The sequence below is a fragment of the Xenopus laevis genome, chromosome 9_10S, assembly GCF_017654675.1.
Source record: "Xenopus laevis strain J_2021 chromosome 9_10S, Xenopus_laevis_v10.1, whole genome shotgun sequence".
Lineage (NCBI taxonomy): Eukaryota > Metazoa > Chordata > Amphibia > Anura > Pipidae > Xenopus > Xenopus laevis.
Genome location: NC_054388.1, coordinates 72,119,033 through 72,147,008, shown reverse-complemented (window position 1 = coordinate 72,147,008; position 27,976 = coordinate 72,119,033). Strand labels below are relative to the sequence as shown.

Sequence of the window (27,976 nt, the reverse complement as noted above, 5' to 3'; positions counted from 1 at the left end):
CTGTTAACTAGTAATCATCATGATGCAGTGCAGCAAGAATATTAGCAATATTAAATACTTGCTAAAATGGCCACAATATTTGGGGTGCTTTGTTTCAGGTATTGACTCACATGTGGGGGACAAAGCAGTTGAAAATACCTTGTCACTCTGACCTGCTGGAATCTGCTGCTCATGAGAGAAGTAATTTTAACTGCAGATGACAAAGCGACCCATGTGCCATCACCCTGTAGATGCAGATCACACAATAAATTTACACAACCCATAAAACAAGCTTTACAGTATGATCAGCCACTCAGTAACAGTTAGGGGATTATTCACTAAAACCCGACTTTATCTAACTGTTTTGCAAAAAGAAATTCAATCAAAAAAACCCCTTTATTTAGTTCTTGAAAAATTTTCTGCGAAAAGACGCGTCAGTTTGAATCGTGTAACTTTTTGAAACTGGCTCTCCAAAAACTCGACTTTATTGAGTTGTTGACCTAAAAGTTCATTGGATTATCTAACAAAAACAGCTGGAACTCTTGAATCATGAAGGTAAAAAAAGGTAAAAAAAAATGTTCCAAAGGTTAAAGGGACCATCTGCCATTGACTGTAACATGATTTAGACAGTTATAAGCTAGCGTATTTTCGGATTCAAATTTTTAAGCAGCTTCAGAGCATAATAAATGTCGAAAATATTTTCCTCTAAAAATTTGGATTTTTTGGCCTTTAAAACTCGACTTTTAATAGACCCCTTAATGTACAATCAGATTACCTGCCCACAATGATCAATCACATATCTGTATAAATCTACTCCTGTTATAAGCACAGTATTCACAGAAAAATGTCTTTATTTTCAGCTATACAATTGTACAATTATCTATATTATTAACATTAATTTATAAAATAGCATATAACTCAACACATTGGAATGTATTCCATTAGTTCTCAGATCACATCATTAGGTATTTTGTAAACAGCAGCACATAATGTGAATGGATTTGAGTTAAAAGAATCGCTGCTATATAAACACAAAATAATGAAGATGTCGGAATTAATAAAGGGAGCTGTCGATGTGACAAGAGGCACAAAAAAATGGAGGAAGCAGTCACAGAGCTGTATGTAAGTTCCGCTCTGGTGGAAAAAATCAGTTCTTGAGGAGTCCAGCCAAAGAGCTCTCTGGGTGCAGATGGGAGAAACGGCCAAGGGTCCAGATGGGAAATATATTCCGATATGATGTGTAACTGATTGCACAGCTCTTGTTAAACACTCCTGAGATATTCTCCTGCAGAGCAAATACACAACATAAATAAATTATGATGTTTTTTTCAACACTGTCCTCATTAGGATAGCTTTATTTGTTAATATTATGCAACTGTTGATATGCAGGAATTCACCAGAATTAGGTTTGTGTAAAAACACAGATACAAATTGGACTTGGGGCTTATTTATTAACACTGTGCACTAGCAACCAATCAGCTTTTATCAGTATACAATAATGAAAGTATACAGTATTACTGATTTTGTTTCTATGTGGTACTGCACTGGTGCACATTTGCCCAGTGTTAATAAATTAACCTCCTTGTATGTTTAGAGAAAACAAATACAAGTTTCTACAACCATATATCAAAACATCATGCTGTTATAGGTGATAAGCAATCATGAACAACATTTTTGGGGAACAGTTCTAAGAGAGCCCAAGAATGTGTATTTGTGGGAATTGTGTGTCTCGTGCAAGTACTTGTATTGGGACATGAGGTATCTATCTTTGGGAACATTTAACTGGAAGCCTGCAAGTAACAACAGGATTTGTGTGGACCGAGCATGTATAGTAACATGTTTGTATAGCAATAGCTATAATGAGCATAGGTATATATTTATTATAATTATAGGGAGCTGGTATATGAGAGTTGGAGCAATTAAGATGAAATGATGGGGAGAAGCCAGGTTTTATTTCTGCAGTATGTAGATATATCCATTTTTTGAAAGCTTAGGCTGCCTACTGGAGAAGTAGGCAGGTTTACATAACTGGCAAATGTCCCAATATTTTAAATGGGCCACATTTAAATGTTTAATCAAATTAATTTCAAACACCCACAATGTTAATTCTATAATCTAAACTGCCAGCAATGTTTTTCCCATATAGAAGGCCCTGAAGCTTCTAAGCCATCATAGGTGGAGGCCCTGGAGATCAAAGGAACATAAGTAGAGGGTTTAAGTTTGATGCAGGGATGGGCACTTTTGGAAGATGAGGCTGGGCACAAATTGGGGAATAGTCATAACCAGAGATCAGATGCCAGAGGGGACAGTCAACCAAGGCCAGAGTGCAGAACTATGGTTGTTAAGTCAGCCAAGCAAAGGTCAGAACCAGAGAGGTAACAAGTTAATGTGAAATAATAATAAGTGCTGAAACAAAAAATGTACAAACAAGGTCTTGAGACAAGGAAACCTCATAAGCATTCAGGCTTAAACAGGCATGGACCTGTACCCAAGCTAGTAATTTAGCAGCCAGAATTCAGTAGTTTGTAGGCAGCTAAGAGAACTGCTGAAGTCAGTTTTCAGCAGAGGTATGGTATATAATCCAAAATGCTGGGACCTGGGGTTTCCCTGATGGGGTTTTCCTGATAACTGTTCTTTCTGTAACTTGTAACACATGCGATAAGACTATTAGAAAACATAAAAAACTCTGCTTTTTATGTGGCTGACGATATATCACATGACAATGTGGATTTCTTTTTATGCTTATATGTTTTGTTTTATATTTTATTTTATAACACTTTAATGAAATGCACTTAAAAAGCAAACAAACATTTAAATTCACTTAAAAGTTGTTTAAATAGGATAATATGGGAAATGATTTTGAAACATTTCAGAGCATTTTACATAATGAGTTTCTGGGAACATATGCTATACCCACATCATGCATATATCTGGAATAGGAAAGGTCCCAGGTCAAGGTGCAGAAAGGAGATGGTGAAACTATAGCCCTTGATATGCATTAAGGGGATTTTACTGGAGAATGATGCATAGTTATACAGCATTACTGGTATTAATCCATTATTATTACAATGCTGATTGACGTAAACACTGATATAATCATGATGCAGCCTTTAATATTTAATATTCCATTGCTTGTGATCACCTATAATTCAGACAGGACAGGCTACCATAGGAACACAGTATGCATGTCATAGTAATATTCACACTGTACCTGTGGCCAGTCCCCATTACTGAGCTGTTTATCCAGTAAAAGTCGGACACCTCTCTCCAAAACAGCAACATCAGGGAACCTGAAGAGCATTAAAGGAAAACATTGGTACTTTCCTACCTCAATGGCAATATACAGTAATAGTAATAGTGAATAGTAGTCTATGAACTGCTGAAACTCAGGTCAACTCACAAAGCATGAATGGCTGAAAACATATCTAAAAAGGCCCTTGATGTTCTTTATTTTTATGCTCAGACTGCTAAGAACCGTCCACTGCAGTTATGTCACCCCTGGGAGAGAGCAAGTCATTCCAGCTTTGCACCATAAAAGTGTTTTTAACAATGCACACATTTAGCATAAAACTGGGCAGCAGGTCTGGACTGGGATTCAAAATAGGCCCTTGCATTTAAAATACACAGAGGCCCAAACAGTCCACATCAGCTAATTAAATAGTGACTGTCTATGGCATCTTATAGCAGCCATAACCCAGTCTGGGCCTGCAGGGCTGTATGTAAATGAGCCCTTTATATTTGGATATTGTATAGGTTAGTCCAATTGAAATGGCAACCATATCTACTGAGTAACATTTCTTCTGGGAATTTGATTTAGTAAATCAGGAACAATTCTGTAAGAAGGAAAAGCACTCACAAATGCTGTCTTGTTACACTGGTTTTCACAAAGCAAAATTTGCTATAACCTAACACAGCCCAGTCAGGTGGCCTCCACGCCTGATCAGCCCATGGGCCAAACTGACAGACAGTGTACCAACACGTGGTATGGGCATTTTCCTATTTGTCCAAAGTGCATCGATTGGGACAGCAAGTAGTAAAGAAAATCTGTAGCTTGACTTCAATACCTCATCTGCTAATGCACTATATACATTAAGTTATGGTGCAGTGGCAGATTAAAGGAAAACTATACCCCCAAAATGAACACTTAAGCAACAGATAGTTCATATCATATTAAGTGGCATATTAAAGAATCTTACCAAACTGGAATATATATTTAAGTAAATATTGCCCTTTTACATCTCTTGCCTTGAGCCACCATTTTGTGATGGTCTGTGTGCTGCCTCAGAGATCACCTGACCAGAAATACTACAACTCTAACTGTAACAGGAAGAAGTGTGGAAGCAAAAGACACAACTCTGTCTGTTAATTGGCTCATGTGACCTAACATGTATGGTTTGTTGGTATGTTTGTGAGTACAGTGAATCCTACGATCCCAGGGGGCGGCCCTTATTTTTTAAAATGGTAATTTTCGATTTATGATTACCCAATGGCACATACTACTAGAAAAGTGTATTATTATGAAAATGGTTTATTTACATGAAGCAGGATTTTACATATGAGCTGTTTTATGCAATATCTTTTTATAGAGACGTACATTTTTTGGGGGGTATAGTTTTCCTTTAATTTTGCAAAAATCTATTGCAAAAACATCTATGCAAAACATATTCAGTTGAATATATATTTCAGAAAAAAGCAACCCCATTCTGTGACTTATTATACTGCCCTTTCCTATCACAGCCTAATTAAACAGGCACTTACCTGGCAGCCATCAGACCCATCAGGGCCCAGCAAGTGTTGTGTATCTGAGAGCTTGCACTCTGAACATATTTTCTCTGTTCACAGGATTCAAAATCTTCACCCCATCCACCATCTTCCATTTGATGTGACAGAAGGAAACTGCAGGCACGGATTATTTCAGGGCAACTGATAAATTAAAGAGAATAAGTTTAAAAAATTATATTTTTGCAAAGTCAATACTGAGATATCAAGGGTTTGCAGAGTTTCTGGCTGCCCAAGAACAGGTTATAAAGTAACAAATAGCCAGCAATCGCCAAACCTTTTCAATGTCCAAAATTGGAGGTGCACTTTACACAATATCCACTTCTATTAGCTCCAAATACCTATATTGTAGAAGACAGCACCATCAGAGGGTATACGTTTAAAAAGCCTTTATTAGCTTTACATGGTTTTGATCTGAAAAATGCAACATTTCAGGCCAAAATCAGCCCTTTGTCAAGCTACTGATTCACAAGTGGTCAAACAACTTTCTACATTTTTACATAGCACCACCCAGTGGCCTACTACACAATAAACATATTACAAATGGAGGTTTCAAAGATTATTCGTAGACATTGGGGCTTGTTAAAGGAAGGTATTTCTGTTGTTGAGGCATTTCAAAACATGCCCCTTATGTCTTATAAAAGGCTTAGAACGTGCCCTTGCGGGCAGCTACTGTATATGTAGAACAAACAATCAGGATGGTAAAGGGGAGAAACTGTGAGCATAAATCTGCTATTAAATTAAAAATGTTAGATCAAGCTGTATGAAAAAACCATGGGGTTCAACAACTCAAGTTCCAGATTATTGACAGTGTATCCAAACTCTGTCGAGAAGAGAATAGAACTAAAGAATTGTTGAGAACAGAGGCTGTGGATTTGCTGCTTGGAGACTTTGGAACCCCATGGCCTTAATTAGGAATATGATTTTCATTCAATATTTTGGTGATATTGGTTGTTTTTATAGTTTTTGTTTTATTGCGGTTCTTTAAGCATAACAAGTAGGTTACAACAAAGGTGGGAAAGTACATTGGGCTTTCATATCATACAATGTAAGAATTGCAAACAGTTAGTATAACATATTCGGAATAGGTCAGGGGCCTAAGGTCACTCCATTTTTACAGGGTGCCGAAGATCAATAATGACATGCTGGTTATTGCTTTTTACTTATTTCTAGTTATTGTCATCTATTGTGTGGATGTCTAGCCAAGGGGGCCATACCTTCTCAAATTTCGATGGGCATCCCCGGCCCTCATAGGTAAGTTTAATGGCAGGGTGGAACTTATTGACTAGTTTCACCCACTAGGCAACTGCAGGTACCGTGCTTCCCATCCAGTTCATAAGTCAGTTTTTTGGCATAAAACAGTAAAACCCTAGCAAGGGACCTGGTTTTGGTGATATTGTTTTTAATTGGGGTATTATTTATGTTTTATCTTTACAGATGGTGGGGTATGGACATAATGCCTTACATGTGGATAGATGCAATTCACCAGTAATATGTAGGTATGATTGATTAAAAATGCTTCATTTGTATCATCTTTGTTTATTTGTAATATGTTTACTGTGTAGTAGGCCACTGGGCGGTGCTATGTTTACAGTTGTTTGACCGCTTGTGAATTAGTAGCTCGACAAAGGGCTGAATTTGGGCCCGTAAATGTTACTTTTTTCAGATCATAACCATGTAAAGCTAATAAAGGTTTTTTAATCTTATATTCTTTGATGATGTTGTCTTCTACATTTTTAATGGCCAAGAACAGGGAATTCAAAAATTTAAGATGACACTCGAAAAGATCAGGAAGAGCGTCATGTGATTTCTTCTTAGTGTTTGATATTTGTGAAGCTCAAACAATGGTTCCTTAGTACACAGAGATCTCTTGCTACATATCTGGTCATGAGTGAGTTAAGAGCCCATTGAGACCCTGATCCTATTTTTACTTTGTAATATATTGAACTTTTCACCCTAAAAATGAGGATTCACTTTTCAACCATCCTTTTATCAGGCAAGTACAGACTGACTCAAAAGAGGTCCTGGCATTTCAAGTACACAGAAGACCAACCAGCCCAAGAATTGGTGACAGTCTATGGCATCTTATAGCAGCACCTCTAGCATTTGACAGTATCCAAAGACTGCCAGTCAGGGTCTGATGTATGGACATTTTGGGGATTGACTTCATGAGGACACCCTTAGTCAAGTTGCAGTGGGGAGAGGGAGAAAGATATATAGAAAACAGGATGGGGTGAATGAATGATGGACAGAACAGATTACATAACAGACTGTAAAGTACAGGTTGGGAAGACTACATGGCAGCTGGAAAGGACAGAGCAGACACAGTACAAAAACAATTTGATATGAGGCAAGCCATGGTCAGAGCAGGCTGTTAACAAGCATGGTCAGAAACAGGTAGAGACCTTATACACAGGTTCAGCATTCAAGAAACCAAGTAGATGGGAGAACAGCTAGTGCTAAGGATAAGTCACAGGGCTCAGGCCAATGTTTATGGAAAGTTTAGAGACAATGGAATAGTTTATACAGGCAGAGATCAGTAGCCAATAAGGTTTCTAGCATTCATTACACCACATAGGAAAGACTATTAGAGAAAAACCAAAAAGATTTATATACACAGTTATTGCTTGAGTAGATAACACAGTTCTATCACCCGAACCAGGCATTTCAGCAACAATCCCACAATTGTGTGCAGGCTCAGGAACTTACCCCTCCTGGTATGTATGTCCCATGCAAGCAAAGGCCTCCAGACCAAACCAAATTCCATACGTAAAGCACACACCCCAGGACCTGCACAAAAATAATACAAGCAAGATTTAGCCGTGTAGAGGAAAGTGGAGCCTTGAGACAAATTGTTAGGTTTATTTAAATCTAAAGCTGTAAAATGTGCATAATAAACTCACCCTTCCCAGGAACCATCTTGTCTCTGTACTAAGCGACAATAATCCAGTCCTTTCTGTAGGGTCTCTCTGAAAAAGGAAAGGCCTTTAGCACAGTTGGTTTCAGAGGGAATAATGAGCATGTACTGGTGTGTCTAACCCAGGGGTGCCCAAAAGGTAGATTGGGATCTACCAATAGACCTTTAGCTGGTTAGTAGATCTCAAGTCACTGTCAACAATCAGTTTGCCTATATCATCCTCCTGTTTCATTCAGATATTTATTACATTAAGGTTACATAAGAAATAGTTGTTTATTAAATATAGCCATATATATTTTCTCCTAAATCAATATTTAAGTAATATTTTCCATTGAAGAGAATGCCAACAATGATTTTATGGATGTAGATCATAATGGGACAACCTCACTAAAAGTAGACCTAGCATTAGAAAAGCATGGGCACTCCTGTTGTTATCAAATGGATATATTTGTGTTGCCTGCAGTAACTAGAAGTAACTAGAAGCTACTGGGCCCACAGCAAAATCTTTTTTTTAGGCCCCCTAAACTATGTAAATAAAACATTTTTTAAAAATATGTATTGAATCTGCTTATCATTGAGAGCCTCACTGGGCCCCCAATAATTCATGCCCTTCACCCCAGAAGAAATATGTACACAAGTTATAATGCTCAACTCCTCCCTTGCTTATACAGACAATTAAACAATTGACTCAGTGACCTTCGCGCATCCACAAGCATTATATAAATATCCAGAACATCATTGTTAAGGATTTCCATGTATATCTTTCAAGCCATGTGGTAAGTGTTGTTATAGATAAACTTTAGACCATGCACCTTTGGAGCATAATTGCTGTCATAATTCACTAGTACATGTAAACATAGTTACATATTTTAAGTGGTAGTGAAATAAACCTTAGGTATATTATCGATTGAAATATTCCTTTGGTATGTGTTTTTGAAAATATTTGGCTTTCTGTTGTGTCTCTTACTGGCCTGCAGCTGAAAATGCTCTCTGGTTATGGGGGTCACTGACCCTAGCAACCAAAAAAAGGAAAAACAGATTTTGATCCTGAGACTTTATCATTATTTTTAGCATATAATGCTTATATTTGAAATCAGGCACAATTGATCATTGTTTACTATGGTAATTAAGCCCTGGTAACCATAAAGCAATTATAATTCCTCGTCTGACAAATGCAAATTTAAAATGTAAATATTTTTTTCTAAATTTCAAGCTATTAGCAGTTTTTACACTGCTAGTATCGTGAAATTGAAACTGCACCATCTGCTTGTCAGTTCAGCCAGTTGAGAAAATATCTAATTTAGTTTTGCTTACAAAAGTACAGAGAAAATAAGTTATCTGATCTGCTTGTTTTTTGAATCTTTAAACATCCGAAGACTTTCCTTTTCTTCTGAAATTGTCAGGCTGGTTGGCTGATCTTACCAGCTGTATATTATATTACTGATATATATATAATATCTTGATATCTAGAAAAAGATTAACATATAATTAATGTAAAGTGCAATATTGCTTAGAAGAGCAATTTTACATTAATGTGTTTCGCAGGTTTACATTTCCTGAAAGCTGCTTCCTAGATAGTATAAAACTAGAGAAGGCAAGTCCTGACACTGCAGATTTTTGTATTTTTCTGGCTTCCTTTGGGAAGCTAAATAAAGCTAATTGAAATTCTCAGTATATCACAGGTCAAACACAGATTGATTCAGAAGTTTTCACCTGATTTCCTGTGCTCTGTAGACTGGGTCCTGTGCTTGGAAATGTTTAAGTGCCTGTATTACAGCAGATGTGCACTCCACATAGGTGTAATCAATCATGATGTCCCCTGAAAAGAATATATTCTATTTATTTTTCCTGAAAGGGGGTCAGTGCTGAACTATTAAACAGTAAGAAACAGACTCAGGGTTAAAGCTTGAGATTTCAGTTAAAAGATATTGTGTACTAAGGAATGTTTAGCTACGGTAGCTACATCGTCCTGCAACCAAAGGGGTTACTATACAAGAACAAGATCCTTTTGATAAAAACCTTATTACTCTTCACGTATCCAACATCATGCACAAGCTAATAGTCTTAACTATGTTACCCACACATGAGCCATTTACATACTTTCCTGGTCAGAGCTACACAGTGTCCAGGGCTAGAACTTTAGGGGAGCAAACATGTGTGCTAGTGAGGGGTGGGTGGCGAGCAGGAGCAAGTGGCACTTGCCTGGGACAGCAGTACCTCTTGGACATTCTCTAACTGTGTAAATAAAAGCAATAGTACAACAAGCCAGAAACAGGAAATAAGGTGTTTGTGCCATTGTACCTTCCAATAGGGTAATTTTATTTTTCTGGATTTTTTCCCTTAAATGATTATGTCCTGTCAAGGAGCTTGACCCATTCAAAACATGTTTTTTTATCATATGCAGCATGCATTACATAGAAGGTTCTGTTAAATGCCCACCAAAGAGAACAACCACACTTATATCTCTTGTGTAGTTTATGAGCTAGTCTCTCTTTAAAAAGCAAGGAGTTTAGTTCCCTGGCATGATGTAGAAACTGTGTGGCCACAACAAGACAAAAATGTCTCTTTTAACTACATACATTGTGGATTGCCTTGTGCACCATTAATTATCCCTGCTGCCCTTTGCTTTACTTTGTTGCCATGTACTCACCAAACACCTCAGAGGGATTGATAAATTCCAGCAGGCGCCCCCCACGTTTGGTCTCGTATGTAGCAAACCCATTGTCTGAATTGCGCATGCTGAGTAACTGTGAAATATAATTGTAGGTGGTTACCACAGAGACACTTACAGGCCCTTGTGCCACTTAAAAAAATCCTGATGATTTCCTACCACATCAATAGCATCCCGCATCCTGCCTGGAGGGACAAGATCTGTTAAAAAAGGGCATTTTTCCTGCAATAACATGACAGACTTCAGGCCCTCAGCTGTACAATCTGCCACAATCCAGCCACAGTCACGTGTGCTAAATGGGAATCCACCCTGTGAAGGAAAAAATACACACACATATATATATATATTTATGTACTAGAACAAGCTACCCACTGCCAGTGTTGCTACACAGCAGCAAGTTAAGCACTGTTCCGGCTCCACTCTCCCCACATTATTATGCTCATACCCCAGCAAGACTCAAACATCACCTTGTTCATCTGCCGATAAAATTTCTTGTAGTCAGGCGGATTATCTGGAATCTGGAATACAGGAAATGGAAAACTGCATCAGAATCTAAATTCTCTTTTATCCAGCTGTGAGTGGCTTTTATTGTGGAAACCTTTTACACTCCAGTGTTTGCAGAATAACAACTCCCATTATCCTCACCAGGTTTGCTGTGCACAGGAGTGCTAGAAGTTGTATTACACTGGTATAGGTTTTTCCTGTCCCAAAGGAGCCAAGCCAAGAGTTCAGTTTCAAGCTAACACCTGCCTGGTTGCTCTGGGCTCAATGCTAGCACTGAAACCCGGCCACAGTAATATTCACAGTAAAGCTCTGGATGGACAGTCTCTGCTAACATTCTTGGATTGTATTTGCAGTCAGCTGGTTAAATTTATTTTACCAGTCAAGTATTTTCTCACCTGGGAGATCCGTAGAAATTCATGTGCTTTCTCCAGACGATTCTGAAACTCCTTTCTGTGGTGAGCTCCAGCCTGCAACAAGGATAGATGATGCAAATTACAAATCCGATTGTACACAGGCTTATGTCACACAAGGAGATCTGACAGCATAGATACGAAATTGTCCTTATAGTAGCCATCTGTGTGTTAAATGCTTCTCAACGAGCCGCAGTCCCCGTGCCAGATTGCAAGGATTCCAAGTAAATCGAAAAATAGCTGGAGAGCACACCTTTATGTTTTAAAAGGTTTTCATTCATTTCATTTATTTTGCAGACAATCCTGCACAACATGTTTCGGCTACAACAGCCTTCATCAGGTGCATGTACCTGATGAAGGCTGTTGTAGCCAAAACATGTTGTGCAGGATTGTCTGCAAAATAAAAATGAAAACCTTTTAAAACATAAAGGTGTGCTCTCCGGCTATTTTTCGATTTACTTGGAGATCTGACAGCATTTCATGGTGGCAAATTTCATCCAAAAAAGTAGCAGCAAGAAAACACATGCAGTTATCACAAAGTTGAACATGCCATAAGTATACAGCATACTGTAGAACTGTGCAAAGAACTTGATATTATTGGAGACAATTTCTTGTTTTTTGCAATTTGCTGTGCTTAAGCACTAAGAGTGCAAAATTGCTCTTTATACATTCAAGGAGCACTTTTGTGCAGGTTGCTGCAATTTGCATTTCGTGCCAAATTTTTACTGCAGAGCACAAGGCAGTCTGTCCTTATCGCCTGCCATGAAATTGGAGATCTGCTTTGCATCTTGCACCAGCTGTCGATCCCTAAAGCTGGCCATAGATGTTGAGATTTTTAAAAAGATCAGATCCTGATCGTGAGACCATGATCTCAGAACGATCGTACAAATTTACCATCAACTAAAAAGACCAATTTGGCAGGAAAACAAAGGGGAGCTGCCTGCTTGGCCCTGCAAACATAGATAGATTGCACTGGGACCGACTTTTTGACCTGGCCGATCAATTTCCTGACAGATGTCGGCCGAAAAATCGTAAGATGTACGATCGTTCGAATCCCACTAACCGCACGATAATTTCGAAGGATCGGTCGGGCTTCCCTAAAATCGGTCGTTCGGCAAGAAAAATCGTCGCGTCTATGGGGAGCTTAAGTTATGCATCTGAATGGCGTCTACATGCCTCCCCCTGAAAACAGCATTGCCAAATGTTAGAAGCACTGTACTCATTCGCCAGATGCAGGACTTTGTGCTCTTCAACAGCAATACTGCAAATTGAATGGTAAAGTGCAAATGTGTAAAACATGACCATTTTTGTACACTGCCATGCACTTTATAAATGAGGCTGCCTACCAACTGCTGAGAAAAGTCTGGAGCAACCTGGACTACTGTCTTTAAAAATGGAGGTCTGAGGTTAACACTGCAGTGACAATGGAGAGAACAGGAAGATCAAAACTCTTTTAAGTTCCTGAGCTACCACTAGCACCACTAATCTGCACCACATGGGAACTGAAACACCTATCTTGCTGGCAAAAACATGGCAGCACAGCACTGAAAAACTGCATTAATACTGCTCCTGAAGCTGCACTGCCTGGATCCTTACATTCAAAATCTCCTAGGTAGAAGCGTGACTCAGGAATTTTATGGCGCAACAGTGATTATATTTAGGATCTCAAACCTTGCGTATTTTTTATTTGTAAAGCTGCTTCTGTTTACTGCTCCGTGGGGTGACCAAGATGGAAACGGACTATCTATTATTTAGATAAACACTTTCCGGTTCCAACATACCTCAAGGTAGGCCTGAACAGCAAATGCCGTGTCCCACAGCTGAGAGCCGTTAGTACCCTGCCAAAGAGCATGATGAAAAAATCATTTGGAGAAACAGAGACATTGCAGGAAAATATGTAATAAAGAACCATACAAGACGCAAACTGTACCTGCATTTTCATTCCATCCAAACCCAACCTGCAAGAAGCATCAGATAATGAGAAAGAAATAGACACAGGAGGCAAAGGAAAAATAAGCAATAAAGTGCAAAAGAAAATGTCAACCCTCAAACAAATTAAGATTACTCAGAGTGCTCTTCTACACACTCACAATTTTTTTGTCCAATTTTCAAGAAATTAGAAGATTTTAAACTGATTTAATTTTTATATAATGAACTTGATATAACAGACCAATTACTGGTCCAAAGGGGTAATAGCCCCAAGAGATTAGGGGAAAAAAGGAGAGAGGAAAAGAAGGTGAAGGAAGGATGAGTTGGGGGGAGGGGGGGATAAGAAATCTAAATTGGGAACTTGGGACTGCCCCCAGTCATTTTCCTCCAGCCACGTTCTCCAAATAGCTTCGAATTTGGTGGGGCATCCACAAGATCAGTATAAAAGTTTCTGCTTAAGTAAGTAGTTATTTACAAGCTTTTCCAAAGTTCAGTGCAGGGGCCTAACTTCATATTCTAAGTAAAGCAACATCATAAGATGTTCCTTGTTCTTATAAAAAACATTTTGGTTCTTCAGAATTTGGTTGTTCAGCTCATGATCTTATGATGGAATCAGCTTGTTAAACTAAGAAAACATCTAATTCTACATTACACAATAGACAAACGTACTATAAAGAGTAAGATTCAGAAACCAATATCTGGGGAAATCCAAGTGTTTTTTTAGGAGTCATCATTGAAGCATTATCTTACAACAAATTGCTGCTGTTATCAGTGTACCTTCATATGTAATAAAAAAAATGAGAAAACAAAAATAGAGACCGTTTGTATGGATGCACCAAATCCCAGATTCAGTTTAGCTAAACCTAATCTGAACCCTTAAAATCACATCACTTTTGGTCACACAAACAAACATTTAAAAATGTGTTTTTTCTTTTTAACCCTTCCTTTGGATTAGGTTTGCAGAACCCTTCATAAAACATTCGGGATTCAGCTAAATTCCAAAATAGTGGATATGGTGCATCCCTAACTGTTTTTAAAACATGAAATTTCCCACTTTAAGGACAAGGGTAAACTAAACGGATCATGAACTTTCCTCAGCCTGCTGCCATCCTCTCCATCGTGTAGTACGACTGTGGCCTGTGTTGATCAACACTTACACTTTTTGTTCCACTGTTCCTGTCAATGGGACTATAGAAAAAAAGGATGCCAACAGATCCACAACCCAGGCTGAAGAAATCAGATGATCTGCTTAGTGTACCCTCGCCCTAAGTTCACAACACTAATTATGTTTTAATTAATATTCTCACCAAAGATAGTCAGGGATGCGTTCAACATGCTCCTTGAAGACAGAAGATTCTGAGCCATCCACATGCCAACGGACCAACATGTTAATCACCTTGGAAATCTAAAGATACAAGGTCTCATTTACAATTACTGGGCTGAAAAATGGGAACAACTAAAAGAACATACAAAGAGCTCTTGCACACTTCAATGCATGTGCACATCTATATCTAGACTTTTCCCTAGGAGGCATAAGCTGAACTCATCTATGTGTAATTAACAAAGCTCACCAGATAGGAATGAAATCTCGAAAGAGAAACATAAATCCCATAAAAATGCACAAAAAGAAAAACTGCCTGACAACATGCAGAATCCTAAGAAAGAAGGAGATACCATACTGCTATGTAGTACAACCCCCCAGCCTGACCTGGATGCACATACCAGCTGTGTCAGCACAGAGGACTTGGGTTCACAAACACAAACTCAAGATATCACAATTGCAATAGCAAAGTGCCCCAAAGGAACACATGCACTTTAACAGATAGCATTGGCTTGTCAAAAAATAAAAACTCTGTTCAGAGCCCTGGAAAAAAATTATCTTGCAAAACATACCCACACCTGTATTAATTCCAAATGGGCACCATACGGAGGGACTCAGAACCCTGTCCTGGCCTTACCTTTACTATATCCTACAAAAATGGGGGAGGGAACCATTTTTTAAAATTGTTTCATGCACTTTATGATAGCCTGATAGCAAAAATTCACATTGGGCCTATTCCTCAACTCCATTTATTATTGTAAGGGGAACACGAAAGGGTTGTCCTTATCCCCTTTACTTTGATTTAACACTATAGTCCCTTGCAATAACAATTAGAAACTATCCGGATATTTTAGGTTTTAGTGACAGTTTTCCCCACCATATGTTTGCGGATGATGTAACACTATTTTTAACTTTATCATTACTATCTCTCCCAAATCTATATTGTATCTTGAATAAATAAAGTGATATTTCTGGTCTTGCAATTAACCATACAAGAACAGAAGCACTCAATATAAATTTGCCACATGATCTGATTAAACTACTAACCCTTAACTTTGAGTTTCAATCGAATACCAAATATACAGTATAACACTTCTGGGTATTATGCTGACCAAGACATTCAACCAACTACTGTATATCAAACTAATTATCCTTGCCTATATTGAACATTATGTAAACTTCTAGAGGACTGGGGAAAATACCATATAGCATGTATGGGGTGAATAACAGCGGTAAAAATGATTTTGCTTCCCAAGATTTTATACCTCTTTTGAGTACTACCTATCCCAATGATATGCTCAGACTTGAAGGAGAACTAAACCCCCCAACCCGACAACAGTCTCATCCACAGCCATCAGATAATCCCCTTCTCTGCTCCCTTCACGCAGAGTCTATTTCAATGAACAGTGCCTCTCATAGTAATGCTGACCTGTACAAGCAGAAATGCGCAACAGAGCTACTGTAGCAGGCGCCATCTTCTGAAACTTTGTGTATTTTTCCGATTTGGTACACGGAGCTTGCTGGCGCATGTGCAATTTAAGATAATCTGGGAGTATCTTCAGCCCCTTATTTCTTAAAGTATGCCAACCCTGGATAGACTACTGATTTGGGAGGACTCTCTCTCTTCTCATTTATTGTCAATCTAAACAATGGTGAGTAGGACTGAATTTTCATAATTTACTGGTTCATAATGATTCAGATAATGTTTGTTTTACCTTATTTTTTTTGTGTTCTCGCATTATATATTCTATCGTTCGAGCTGCAATATTTGGTATCACTATCGGAGGGAACTGTAGTTTCTCCGATACCCAGACAAAATGTTGTTAAACTTTCACAAAAATGTGTATTGTAATACTTCAACTACCATTGTATACATTTGTTGCTGTAAACCGTTTTAATTGTTAAAACAATAAAAAATATACAGTACAGAAAAAAAAAAGACCTGACTTGCACTAGAATATGCTCCAGTATCCTATTTAATACTCACCGGCCCGATGCTGATACATTTGGTGAATCTGTCATCTGCTGCAATGTGATCATACAACTCATGCACTGCACGGCGCCGGATAGCAGAGATATGGTAGGACTCATATACATTCATAAAAGCTGTAAATACATATAAACATATCTACTGTACATAAACAAGTATTTTAAAAAACTGACAGAAGAAAAGAAAATGTATTGGTAGGAGGGTAGTAGAGGCAACCACCTCTAGGCACTAGTATATAATTCACGGCATCAGTGAAGAGTTGTTCACTTTTAGTATGATGTAGAGAGTGATATTCTGAGACAATCTGCAATTAGTTTTCAATTTCTATTATTTGTGTGCTTTTAGAGTTATTTAGCTTTTTATTCAGCAGCTCTTCAGTTTGCAATGTCAGCAATCTCTTTGCTAGGGTCCAAATTACCCTAGCAACCATGCACTGATTTGAATGAGAGAATGGAATACGAATAGGGGAGGACTATTCACATATGGTGGGCTTGCATACTTAAATAAATCACCAACACAAAATGGTATAAAAAAAATACAGTATATCTAACAAACAAATATTGGACATGACTTATACATACAGATAAATACGTCCTATTAAATGGCATAATAACAATACATATAACCATGTGCTTACTGAAGGCAAAAACAAAGCAACAAGAAGCAGATACACTTGCCAAAAAATGAGAATAACCCTGGAAGCTATACTTTTCAGGGCAGACTCATGGAAGTGTGGAAGGGAGTGGATCTGCATCTCTCCACTGTCCGCCGGCTGAGACCAATACAACCAATGGTTTTTTTGATTTGTTGTGCCAAAAAAACAAGGCTAATATTTGGTTGAATGGTTTAAATGTAAGAAAACCATATAGGGCCACGGGCAGCCAGTGCATTTTCTCTGCTGCTCTCAGCCTGTGTATTTTTCTGGCTAATAGAAGTAGATCCCCCACATCCTTTCAAATGAACCTCTTCTGCTTGCATGCAGTCACACAAAGCAGAGCTGAAGTTAGCAATAATATATAAAAGCAGGCATTTTCAGGTGGACCTCCACTCTGTTCCGCTGTAAGCAGATCTTACTCAAATCAATGGAGATGGGGCACAGGGGGATCCACTTTTCTCAGCCTGAAAAAAATAAGCAGGGTGAGAGATATGGAGCCAACTCTCCGTCAGCCCTTGGCCAAAGGATATTAGGCTAGCTTAATATCACACAATTTCAATTAATTTTTCTAGAGAACACAGTAAATGGAGTTGTAAAGCTGTAGAACTGTTCCATTAGATTAGGCAGATTAGATTAGAACTGACTGAGCTAATCAGTTCCTCAAAATTCAGTAAGTATCACTGCAGGGAAACACTGCCTGCAGAGATCCACAGAGTGGGTCTCAGTTCTCACTGCAGGACCCAGCCTAAAGTAGCCACACACAAATAAATCTGCTCATGAGATCCAAGCACCTGGTCCCAGACAAACTAAGAGATAACATGGAGACAGCACATGCAGTTTTGTAATCCAGGGAAATTTTTTTTACACTGCTAATATCTAGATCGTGTACAGCATCTGAGGCACAGAGCAGAAAATCTGTGGGCTGCAATGTGCCTCATACAGTGAGAAAACAAAAAGAAAAAGTTCTGAAGGGTCACAAATGGGGAATACAAACAAACAGATATCTTACCGTAGGCAATGTTAAGCAAAGTACTGTGTGGAGTATATATGTCACAGCTAGCAACATTATTCCTCTGGGCTGGCCAATTAATTCTGCTGTAATCTTCTAGATACAATTCCTGACAAAAACACATATGAGTAACATATCTCATATAACAAGACACAGAACAGTATATTCCCACCACCCCTTACCTGTCTCAGACTGCGGATCAGGTCATCTTCATGAGCACTGAGTCTAGTAGCATAACAATAACTCATAGGCAGATACACTTGTCGGCAGTGACACCAAAGTGTACTGGGGTGAGCTGGAAACCACTGAGGCAGGAGCCTGCAAAAATAAAAATTGCAAGTGTTGATAAACGATAGCAAAAAAGCCCTCAGAGGAACACTGATGCAGATAGAAAAAAAGGACATACCACATTTCTGGGAATAGGGTGTTCATGCCTTCCCAACTATAAACATTCAGTACTGCTAGCCAGAACTTCCCCCAAGAAGGAATACCAACAGCACCACCTGTAAAAGTGGAATGTAAGATTTAGGCTCTTAAAGGGCATGTAAATTCTAAAATAGAATAAGGCTAGAAATGCTGTATTTTGTATACTATAAACGTGAACTTACTGCACCACAAGCCTAATCAAACAAATAATTTATGCTTTCAAAGTTGGCTACAGGGGGTCACCATCTTGTAACTTTGTTAAACATCTTTGCAAGACTAAGACTGTGCACATGCTCAGTGTGGTCTGGGCTGCTTAGGGATCGTCATAAACAAAGCTGCTTGAGTTCTGCATGGCTGGGAAGTAAGGCGGGGGCTCCCCCTGCTGTTGTTTCCCTGCTCAGCAGTTAGGGACCATCTGACAATTCCTATCCACAGCAGTAAATGAAGGGAGAATTTCACTGCATACAGTCAGGTTTCTTATAAAAACGGTACACATTTTGTAATTAAAGTATATTGGAGATAGGTTTCTTTTTCATTAAAGAAAGTAAAAATGGGATTTTATTTTTTTGCCTTTACATGCCCTTTAAGTGTGTTCTCTAAAATGATGACCAATATTCTGCCCCATTTTCCCAGCATTCTGGGCTGTTTACCCGGTATGTTTGGTGCTAACTATAAGATGTGGAAAGCTGGACATCTAGAGCAATTTTCAGATCTGACCAGTAAATGGTAATTACAAAATCCTCTGTGGACATGCCATGCTTGGAATTTGGCACACTCTACAAAGACTTAGTAAAGTGCATTCAAAAAGCAAAGGGGACACAAATTTATAGTAAATCAGCAGTCTTTGTAAATAAATCCCTAGACATTTTACCGTCATTCATCTAGATATATCAGCTAAATATTATATAATAGGTGAATGGAACTGGCGCTTTTTGAAGAAGGTATGGATAACTTATAGAAAGTGATATAGTTTGGAGTTTCATAAAGTTTCTCCTCGAAAAAGCACATTTTGTGGTGTATATCACTCGCCTTTGCTATGCAGGTTATTCCGAGCTCGGGTCAAATCTGGATCATCCTGTGACACCCCAAGGAGGCGAAGGGAGGTGTAGCTTAGAGCTGTGCCAAAAACTGTGCTCTTGTCCTCAATGTGCCTGAGAAAGAAAAGAGTGACCAATCAATCCATCACAATACTGACACAAATGGAAATTCCATTATACACCTTTAATGACCCAATATTTACCAGATTCAGCAACCTACTTTGTGGACTACATTTGGATGGTCCAAAAGTTAAAATCAGATGGTGGGCTAGGGATCTTCAATGTCAAATGCTCTGCTTGCCCACTGGATAACTGTTCAAGCTCTGGTCATACAGTATAACAGCAATTTGGCTAACAAGGTGCTTATAAGCAGCATGCTTATTTCAACCCAATTTAACTATCTAACTATGTATCTATACTCATTAACTAATTCTCTTGCATCTATAAAGTGTCATTGGCTTCAGAGAACAGTTTTATGGAGGGTTTAGATCACTAAAGTAAAATAAAATATACTAAAGTTGTACTCACAGACCCCATCCTCCATCTGGTAACTGGACGGAGCGCAGGTATCGAACCATTTCCTTCTTTGTGGCATCAGGCAATGGAGTTTTTGTCACATGACAAGCAATGAGTAGACCTAGGAGTAGATACTGCACTTAGGGCAATGGTAACAATGAAAGCTTTGTATTTACAATGCCTAGAATAACATGATAATCAATAGTGCCATAAGCTTTGCTATTTCTACTCTCAATAATGAGAGCAATTGCATGGTATCGTGGGTGTTATATTACAGGCATGGGATCCATTATTCAGAAAACCCATTATCCAGAAAGCTTAGAATTATAGAAAGGCCATCTTCAGTAGACTCTAATCTTAGCAAATAATTTTTAAAAATGATTTCCTTTTCTTTAAGTTAAACAAAGACATAATTAATCCTTATTGGAAGCAACCCCAGCTTATTGGGTTTACTTGATTTTCTAGTGGAATTAAGGTATGAAGACCTAAAACACAGAATGATCCTGGAAAACCTCAGGTCCCAAGAATTCTGGATAACAGGTCCCATACCTGTACTTCTGTTTCCCACAGTGATCAAAATGCCATAATAGTACACATCAGTAATGATGAAAGTCAGCAGCCAGAACATTTCTAACCAACAGAACATTTCTAACCAACAGAATATCAGCAAAACAAGGATTGTGAAACAGACATAAAGGCCCATAACATACCTGGTAACAGAAACAGAGGACCACCGTAGTCTCCAGCCCAATGTCCATCCTCAGCTTGTAAAGCTGAGTAAAATGTGATTCCATTATAAGCTCCATCGTATGCTGTTTGTGGCTGTGGCAGATCCTTCAGTATGTTACTCTGGCAGGAAAAAGGAAAAGATCATTTTCTGCATTATATTTGTATCACTTCTGTAAGTTGAATGGCAATGAAACACCATTTTCTAAAATTTAACCAAGAATAAGGCTAGAAATGCTATGCCATGGTGCATCTCCAAGCTGAAGCATTCTTATCAGAATGCACTGCTCTATCTTTATTAGGTGTCAGCAGGTCTGCCATTAGAAATCACGGGGCCCCGTACAACTCACGCCCAAGCCCCACCCCATATCCCGCCAACTCCACATCACAGTTAAAAGACCACACAGACATCAGTGCTAAAAAAGTAATTCCTCCCCCCACACACAAGTTATAAAAAGCTATTGATGGTCAGAGCCCCCTTATAAGTTAAAAAAAAATTGGGGCCCCAAAAAAATTTTTTTAAAAAAAAAACATTGGTGGCAGGGGCCCCCTTACAAGTTAAAAAAAATTGGGGCCCGGGACACCTGTCCCCCCTGATGGCGGCCCTGGGTGTCAGTAAGAATTGCCAATACCGTATCCAGCCCCAAAGAATGAGCCTCCAACGCAGTCTGTTTCCGATCTTCCTCCTCCACATAACGCCATGTTTGCCTTCCCTCTGAGCATGAAAGACGCCAGCATGTGAGGTCAGTGGCTGGAGGGGTCTTGTAAGGCCCCCCTCTTCTGCGCATGCATCTGAGAAAGAGATTGGTGGGCTGTTATTCATGTTATAAGGTTTCAAACTTAATCAGTGATACAATGTATTTCCTTTTTATTTTCTCTGTAGTTCTACAGTCATATGCTCTAACTGCATACAGGGTACAGACAGCTTAAAATATTTTCCACCGTTTTCTGATATTAATTTTAGCAACAAAGGCAATCCATGCAAACAATAAAATGGCATCAAGCTTAACCTTTTTTAACTAACAATTTTCATAGGAATATATCAGCATTGCTTGAATAAAGAATGAGGAATGTGCATCAAGTGCTGAATTAGGCACATTTCATACAGACACCTATCACTCATTATACATTATGTGATTGCCGGAAACCCTAGTTTCTCTTTAAAGGGTAAGGTTCAAAAGTCTGGTTTATTTGATCGGAATTTAGATTTAAAGATATAACATTATAGATACAGTAAAATGTATTTAGTAAAAGCTAGGGCTCTAACACATGGGAGTTCCTGTGCATTGGCTTTTGAGCTCCACCATACTGGAACATATTCTATCCTAGAGTGACACTACCCACTTAACGATTAAACTCAGATGAAACACTGCATGTTGCGTCACACGTGTTCACTGTAGTGGAGTGGGTGCTGTCACTATAGGGGTAGAATGGGTATGTTAACGCATGCACTTCAGTAGAGTGAAATGCATAAAATAGCAACGGCACAGGATCACATGAAGAAACAACCATGCATTGGCTGATTAAACTCATATGCTATGGGCACACAGGTTGAAGGCTCCGGCTGTTGTCAGCCTGCATCTCCGGGCTGATCTCAGCTTCAGCTTCGCTGTGTGTGAGCAATCAATGGAGTAGGGGCCACGAAGAACATCTTCAGCCTTACTGTACATGGCAGCACTTATCAGCTGATTGCTGCCAGATGCTCACTAAAGTTTTCAGGCTCAAATCAACCAACAAGTGCCGATTCTGATGCTTTTCAAGTATTTAAACTATCCATACATTAGTAAAAATTGGGAGGAATTGTAAACAAAACTACATTTTAACCCTTCCCTTTATGGTCTCTGATGGAGGCCCCTAATAATGAAATAAGGACAGATAAAGGAAATCTGTATATCAATTATTTAACCATAGTTCCAAGAATATCTATGGCAGCCGATACATTTTGACCCCAAATTTCACCCTAACAGACCGATCAGCTGGGCTTTTAGGTGTATCTAGGAAAAGGGGAAGCTCCACGATTTGGAAACCGTTAATATAAAGAAATGATTTGGAAAATATATTATAGATTTCTAAAATCCACGTTTTAGTAAACTGCATAGAAAACTGTGCCGCCAGTCATATACACTTGTATTGTACAATTCTATTTGCTAGTATTCTATTGATATTTTACAATGATCCCTGACCTCAGCTTAATCACAGCACAATGAGCATATATTATTACTTTACTAATATATGTTTAACATTTTTACATTTACATTAGAAGTCTCACTACATGTAATCATCTGATATAATTGAAACTGATGCACCATCACTGACAGTTCATCGCTATTTATAAGCGGATACTCTGGATAACAGCTTTGGAGCTATGAAGACAAATCATTTAATTTAATAATTTTACATAAAATATTTATTTGTAAACAAAGGCTACTATGTGTACTCACGTTCCTCCACTCATCCTTCTTTTACAGATCTCCGCTTCCTAAAACGCTACCTCTTCTGTCTATATGAAAATAAAACTCCGCCCACGTGCATGTGTTGCATTCTGGGATTTGTAGTGTGTGGGTTTTCACAAAAGACAGTGTTTGTTGGAACGTGAAACTACATTTCCCAGTGGTGAGCGCATTGTCACTCTCATGCCATTCTAACCTGACATGAGCAGAGAAAACGACAGCCAATCGGTGGAGCGTTGGAACAGAAGCGCTGACGTCGATTGGTTGAAGGCCACCTAATGGGCAGATACAAGGGATACTTGAGTTTACTCTTTATAGAGTGTGAAAGCAGTTGGAGTCAGGGGCGCGGGAATTGTTACCACCATAGGGCTATGGGTATAGATACAGGGGTGTCCAAACTGCGGCCCAGGATGCATATGAATGCGGCCCACCGTGAAACGCTCAGTTCCCGAGGAAACGTCATGTCGCAAGGGCTATAGGAGGAGGGGGAACTCTCTGGGGCAAATTCACTATGATTCGTAGTTGCGCCAGCGTCCACTTTGCCGCACTTTGCCAGGCGTATTTTCGCCAGCGCTACGCAAATTCACTAAAATCCGAAGTTGCGCTCAGGGGAAGCATAAGGTTGCGAAGTTGCGCTAGCGTTAATTCGCAAAGCAAAGTTACGCTAGCGATGCTAAATTTGCATACGGCGCCAAATTGAAGTTACAATGGAGGGATATGAAGCTTCACTACACAAGCCTAGGAAAGCTTCAAAACAGCAAATACATTTTTTATTTTGCCCTACACATGTGCCCACTGTATAGTTAAGGTGCCATGAGTTAGGAAATGTAGGGGGGGAGGAGGGGAGCCCCAAAAATTGTTTCGATCTTTTTCAGCCTATCACCCATAAAAAAAGAAAAAACGCCAGCGTTTTTTGGGACTTAGAAAATTTTTTAACTTTTTTTGGAAGCAATCCCTATCTACTATTGCACTTCGCCTGGTCTCAGGTGGCGAAGGAAGTCTGGCATAAAAGGTAGCGTTCAGAAAAATGCGCACGTCAGTGAATTACGTCCGTTGCGCAAATTCGCCAGGCGTAAGGGTGCAAAGTAACACTCGCGAATTTACACCAGCTTCCGTTAGTGAATCGGCGAATTAACAAAAATGCTATTCACGCTAGCGTTAGGCGCTTCGTCCTTTAGTGAATTTTGGTCTCTGTCTGTGGCACCTAGACCGAAAAACAACAATCTTGCTTTCTTAATTTCTCTTTAGGTCTCTCAGTGTGTTCTTTGGCAAATTGTAATGTCTTCAGTGTGTCACGCAACATATTCAGAAGAAGTGACATCTGCACAACGTGTGCGTGACTCAGTTTTGCATTTTTCCCGCGGAAATCTGTGGTGGAGGTTGGGGAGAGCTTTAAATAAAAAACAAAAAAAAATAGGCACAGGCCCTCGGGGGCCTTAATATAAATATGGCTCTGCTCACAGGTAACTTTAGACCTTCTTTGATCTTTCTGGAGCTGATTATTGACTGATTCTTTGCCATTTTGGCTATTCTTCTATCCAAAGTAGCAATAACAATCAGGGTCGAACTGGGGGGCCCAGGGGCCACCGGGACTGCTATCCAGGGCCCGCCCCCTTCTGTGAAGCGCCGATCGGCGCGTATGTACGAAGTCTGCGTGCATGTATGAATGCGGCATGCATGCGCAGACGGAGCGGTGAGCGGATTTGTGGAATCTGAATGTCGGGAGAGGGGGTCTGGTCGTGCCGGGATCAGTCCGACACTGATAACAATACATTTGTAGTTTACAGAGCATCTCTTTTTACATGGGGAGTCTGTTACTCCCATTTGAATGCCGAAAAGAGTCAGAAGAAAGAGACAAATAATTAAAAAAAATATATAAACAATAAATAATAGAGACCAGTTGAAAAGTTGCTTAGAACTGGCAATAACATATTAAAAGTTAACGTAAAGGTGAAACGAACTTCAGTTCAGTTAGCTCTTTAGAAATAAAGTCTTTCAATTTCATTTTATTTGTTACAGTTTTCAAACATTAAAGTTTAAAGAGTCATCGACTTGTTCTAAACGGACACATTCGTTGATACATTTCTTATCTTTGGCCCTGCTGAGCAGAATTCCTGTGTTTCATTAGAGGCAGCTGTTGGAACATTGGAACAGTTCAGAATCTACACCTGAATTACTGAGCTGCCAGACTGAAACACAAGCAATAACATTCAACTTTATACTTACGCTTTGGAAAAAACTGTAAAAAAATGGAAAGCAACTAAAAAAAGTCTATAACTCTGGTGAACAATCTGAAAACAACTAAACTGAAATAAATGTTTGGAAAGTGAACAGTCCCTTTAAACTAAAGTTTAAAAAGAATATTAACACCCTATATCATCTGTACATGAAATGTACAAAAATCCCTTTAATTTATTTATTAAAACTTGCAAAAGGGGAATGGAGGGTGAAAGAAGGCATGCATGATATTTGCCAGCAGCCAGTACCAAGACATTGGATGGAGAACAAACATGACCTGTCAGATTTAGAGATCACATTCCACCCATGCTGGCAGTGGGAGACAAAGATAATTATTTGCAAAGGTGTAAAGCATCAACGCATATCAAGCATTACATTTTACCTTCACAGTTGGTGCTGATTTCTTTTCTTGGGGTTGATTAAAATGTAAATCACATCCATCAAAATATGCCAGAATTTTGTTGATAATTTTTTGCCTATAAGAAATGAATGGATTATGGGAATGGATTATGGGAATGGATTATAATATTGGGTTGGAACATATTACCAATATGACAGACAGCTAAAGGAAATATTGTTTCTATTCAGAATATGGAATTCAAATGATTTTAAAGGTGTGGTTCTTTAAGTTAATTTTTAGTATGTTATAGAATTGCTGATTCTAAGCAAATTTTCAACTGGCCTTTATTTTTTTATTTTTTATAGTTTTTGAATTATTTGCCTTCTGAATCTTTCCAGCTTTCAAATGGGGGTCACTTTGCTAAATGTATTGTTATTGCTTCTCATTCTATTCATATTCCAGTCTGGTTGCTAGGATACTTTGGACCCTTGCAACCACATTGCCAAAACTGCAATCTGGAGAGCTGCTGAATATAAAGCCAAAAAAACACAGATAATAAAAAAAATTAAACCCAATTGCAAATTGTCTCAGAATAGCACTCTTTACATCATACTAAAAGTTAATTGAAATGTGAACAACCCTTTTAACCTCAACTTAATATGAGTTAAAATAGTTACAATTAGCATTTTGGAAGATATTGCACATTTAATGCTATGCAATAAAATATTATAGCAAATTAACTTATATGCAGAAATGCAGGTCATCTCTTCATTATGTACATTATATATTTACCCTTAAATATATACAGTATGGGCAAACATACAGATAAGGAATATTGCAAAGTGCCCTAATAATTTAATATTAAAGGAATTTTCATGGGAAAAAATGTTTTTTTTCCAAAACACATCAGTTAATAGTGCTGCTCCAGCAGAATTCTGCACTGAAATATGTTTTTCAAAAGACCAAACTAATTATTTTATATTTCATTTTTAAATCTGACAAGAGGCTAGATATATTGTTAGTTTCCCAACTGCACCCAGTCAGATAACTTGTGATCTGATAAACTTCAGTCACTCTTTACTGCTGTACAGCAAGAGTGATATCACCATCCCCCCCAGAAGCCCAACAACAGAACAATGGGAAGGTAACCAGATAGCAGCTCCCTAATAGCTGCCTGGTAGATCTAAGAACAGTACTAAATAGTAAAATCTGGGTCCCACTGGGACACATTCAGTTACATTAAGTAGGAGAAACAACAGCCTGCCAGAAAGCAGTTCCATCCTAAAATGCTGCCTCTTTCTGAAAGCACATGATCAGGCAAAATGACCTGAGATGGCTGCCTACACACCAATATTACAGCTAAAAAAATACACTTGCTGGTTCAGGAATGAAAGTTTATATTGTAGAGTGAATTATTTGCAGTGTAAACAGTCTTATTTAGAAATAAAAAATACATAATAAAAATCATGACAGAATCCCTTTAAGGGAAAGGAGGAAAGAGTTGGGTTATTACTCAATATGCAGCAAAACTATGCTAAATAAATGTGGGTGTAATTTGGTTTTAATGTAAAGGGCACAAAACAACCCCCTTCAATTGATTTTAATATAGACAACAGGCATATTAGTTTAAAGGGTAACTAGCCAATTGCAGAAAGGGGATTGTCTTTCTAACTGCTGATTTATATGCTTTTGTCTATTCTTTTTACTAGTGCACATTTTCAGCACATCAAAGAATTATAAGAATGGACCTTATGCTAAGCAGAACAAACTCTTGAGGTGCCTACAAAGCAAACTGTACCCTTTCTTCCCCCACTCAGTAAGCATCCAACCTATTACCCATATCAACTTCATCTCAGTCAGGCTCAGAATGAAGTAATTAGTCGGCCCAGTTTCCTTAGCTGTTCTAGGATCACTTCAATGACTGATCAACAAAATTGTTAGGTAGCATGGTTTTTGTACAGACCAAAAATCTTATCATTACCGTGTATGGAAACTTAATACTGCACACTGTCAAATAAATTGCTGTTCAGTAATCTAAGCCTTCACTAATAATACAAGACTTCCACTAAAAATGTACTT

The 27,976-nt window shown here is 38.6% G+C and overlaps 1 protein-coding gene across 1 annotated transcript; it reads right to left on the bottom strand.

Annotated features, from left to right (window-relative positions):
- Positions 1-812: 812 nt before the first annotated feature.
- Positions 813-23,412, bottom strand: lss.S (lanosterol synthase (2,3-oxidosqualene-lanosterol cyclase) S homeolog). Its single transcript, XM_018238910.2, has 22 exons — positions 23,311-23,412; positions 21,502-21,661; positions 20,854-20,992; positions 20,156-20,264; positions 19,620-19,741; positions 18,571-18,667; positions 18,347-18,482; positions 18,165-18,273; positions 16,498-16,616; positions 14,497-14,594; positions 13,191-13,218; positions 13,042-13,098; positions 11,246-11,317; positions 10,814-10,864; positions 10,506-10,655; positions 10,326-10,422; positions 9,389-9,494; positions 7,662-7,727; positions 7,468-7,548; positions 4,738-4,902; positions 3,191-3,269; positions 813-1,264 (listed from the first exon to the last, which is right to left on the bottom strand). Exons 1-22 carry the CDS (start codon positions 23,322-23,324, stop codon positions 1,127-1,129), a joined length of 2,193 nt encoding a protein of 730 aa, XP_018094399.1. The 5' UTR covers positions 23,325-23,412; the 3' UTR covers positions 813-1,126.
- Positions 23,413-27,976: the final 4,564 nt, after the last annotated feature.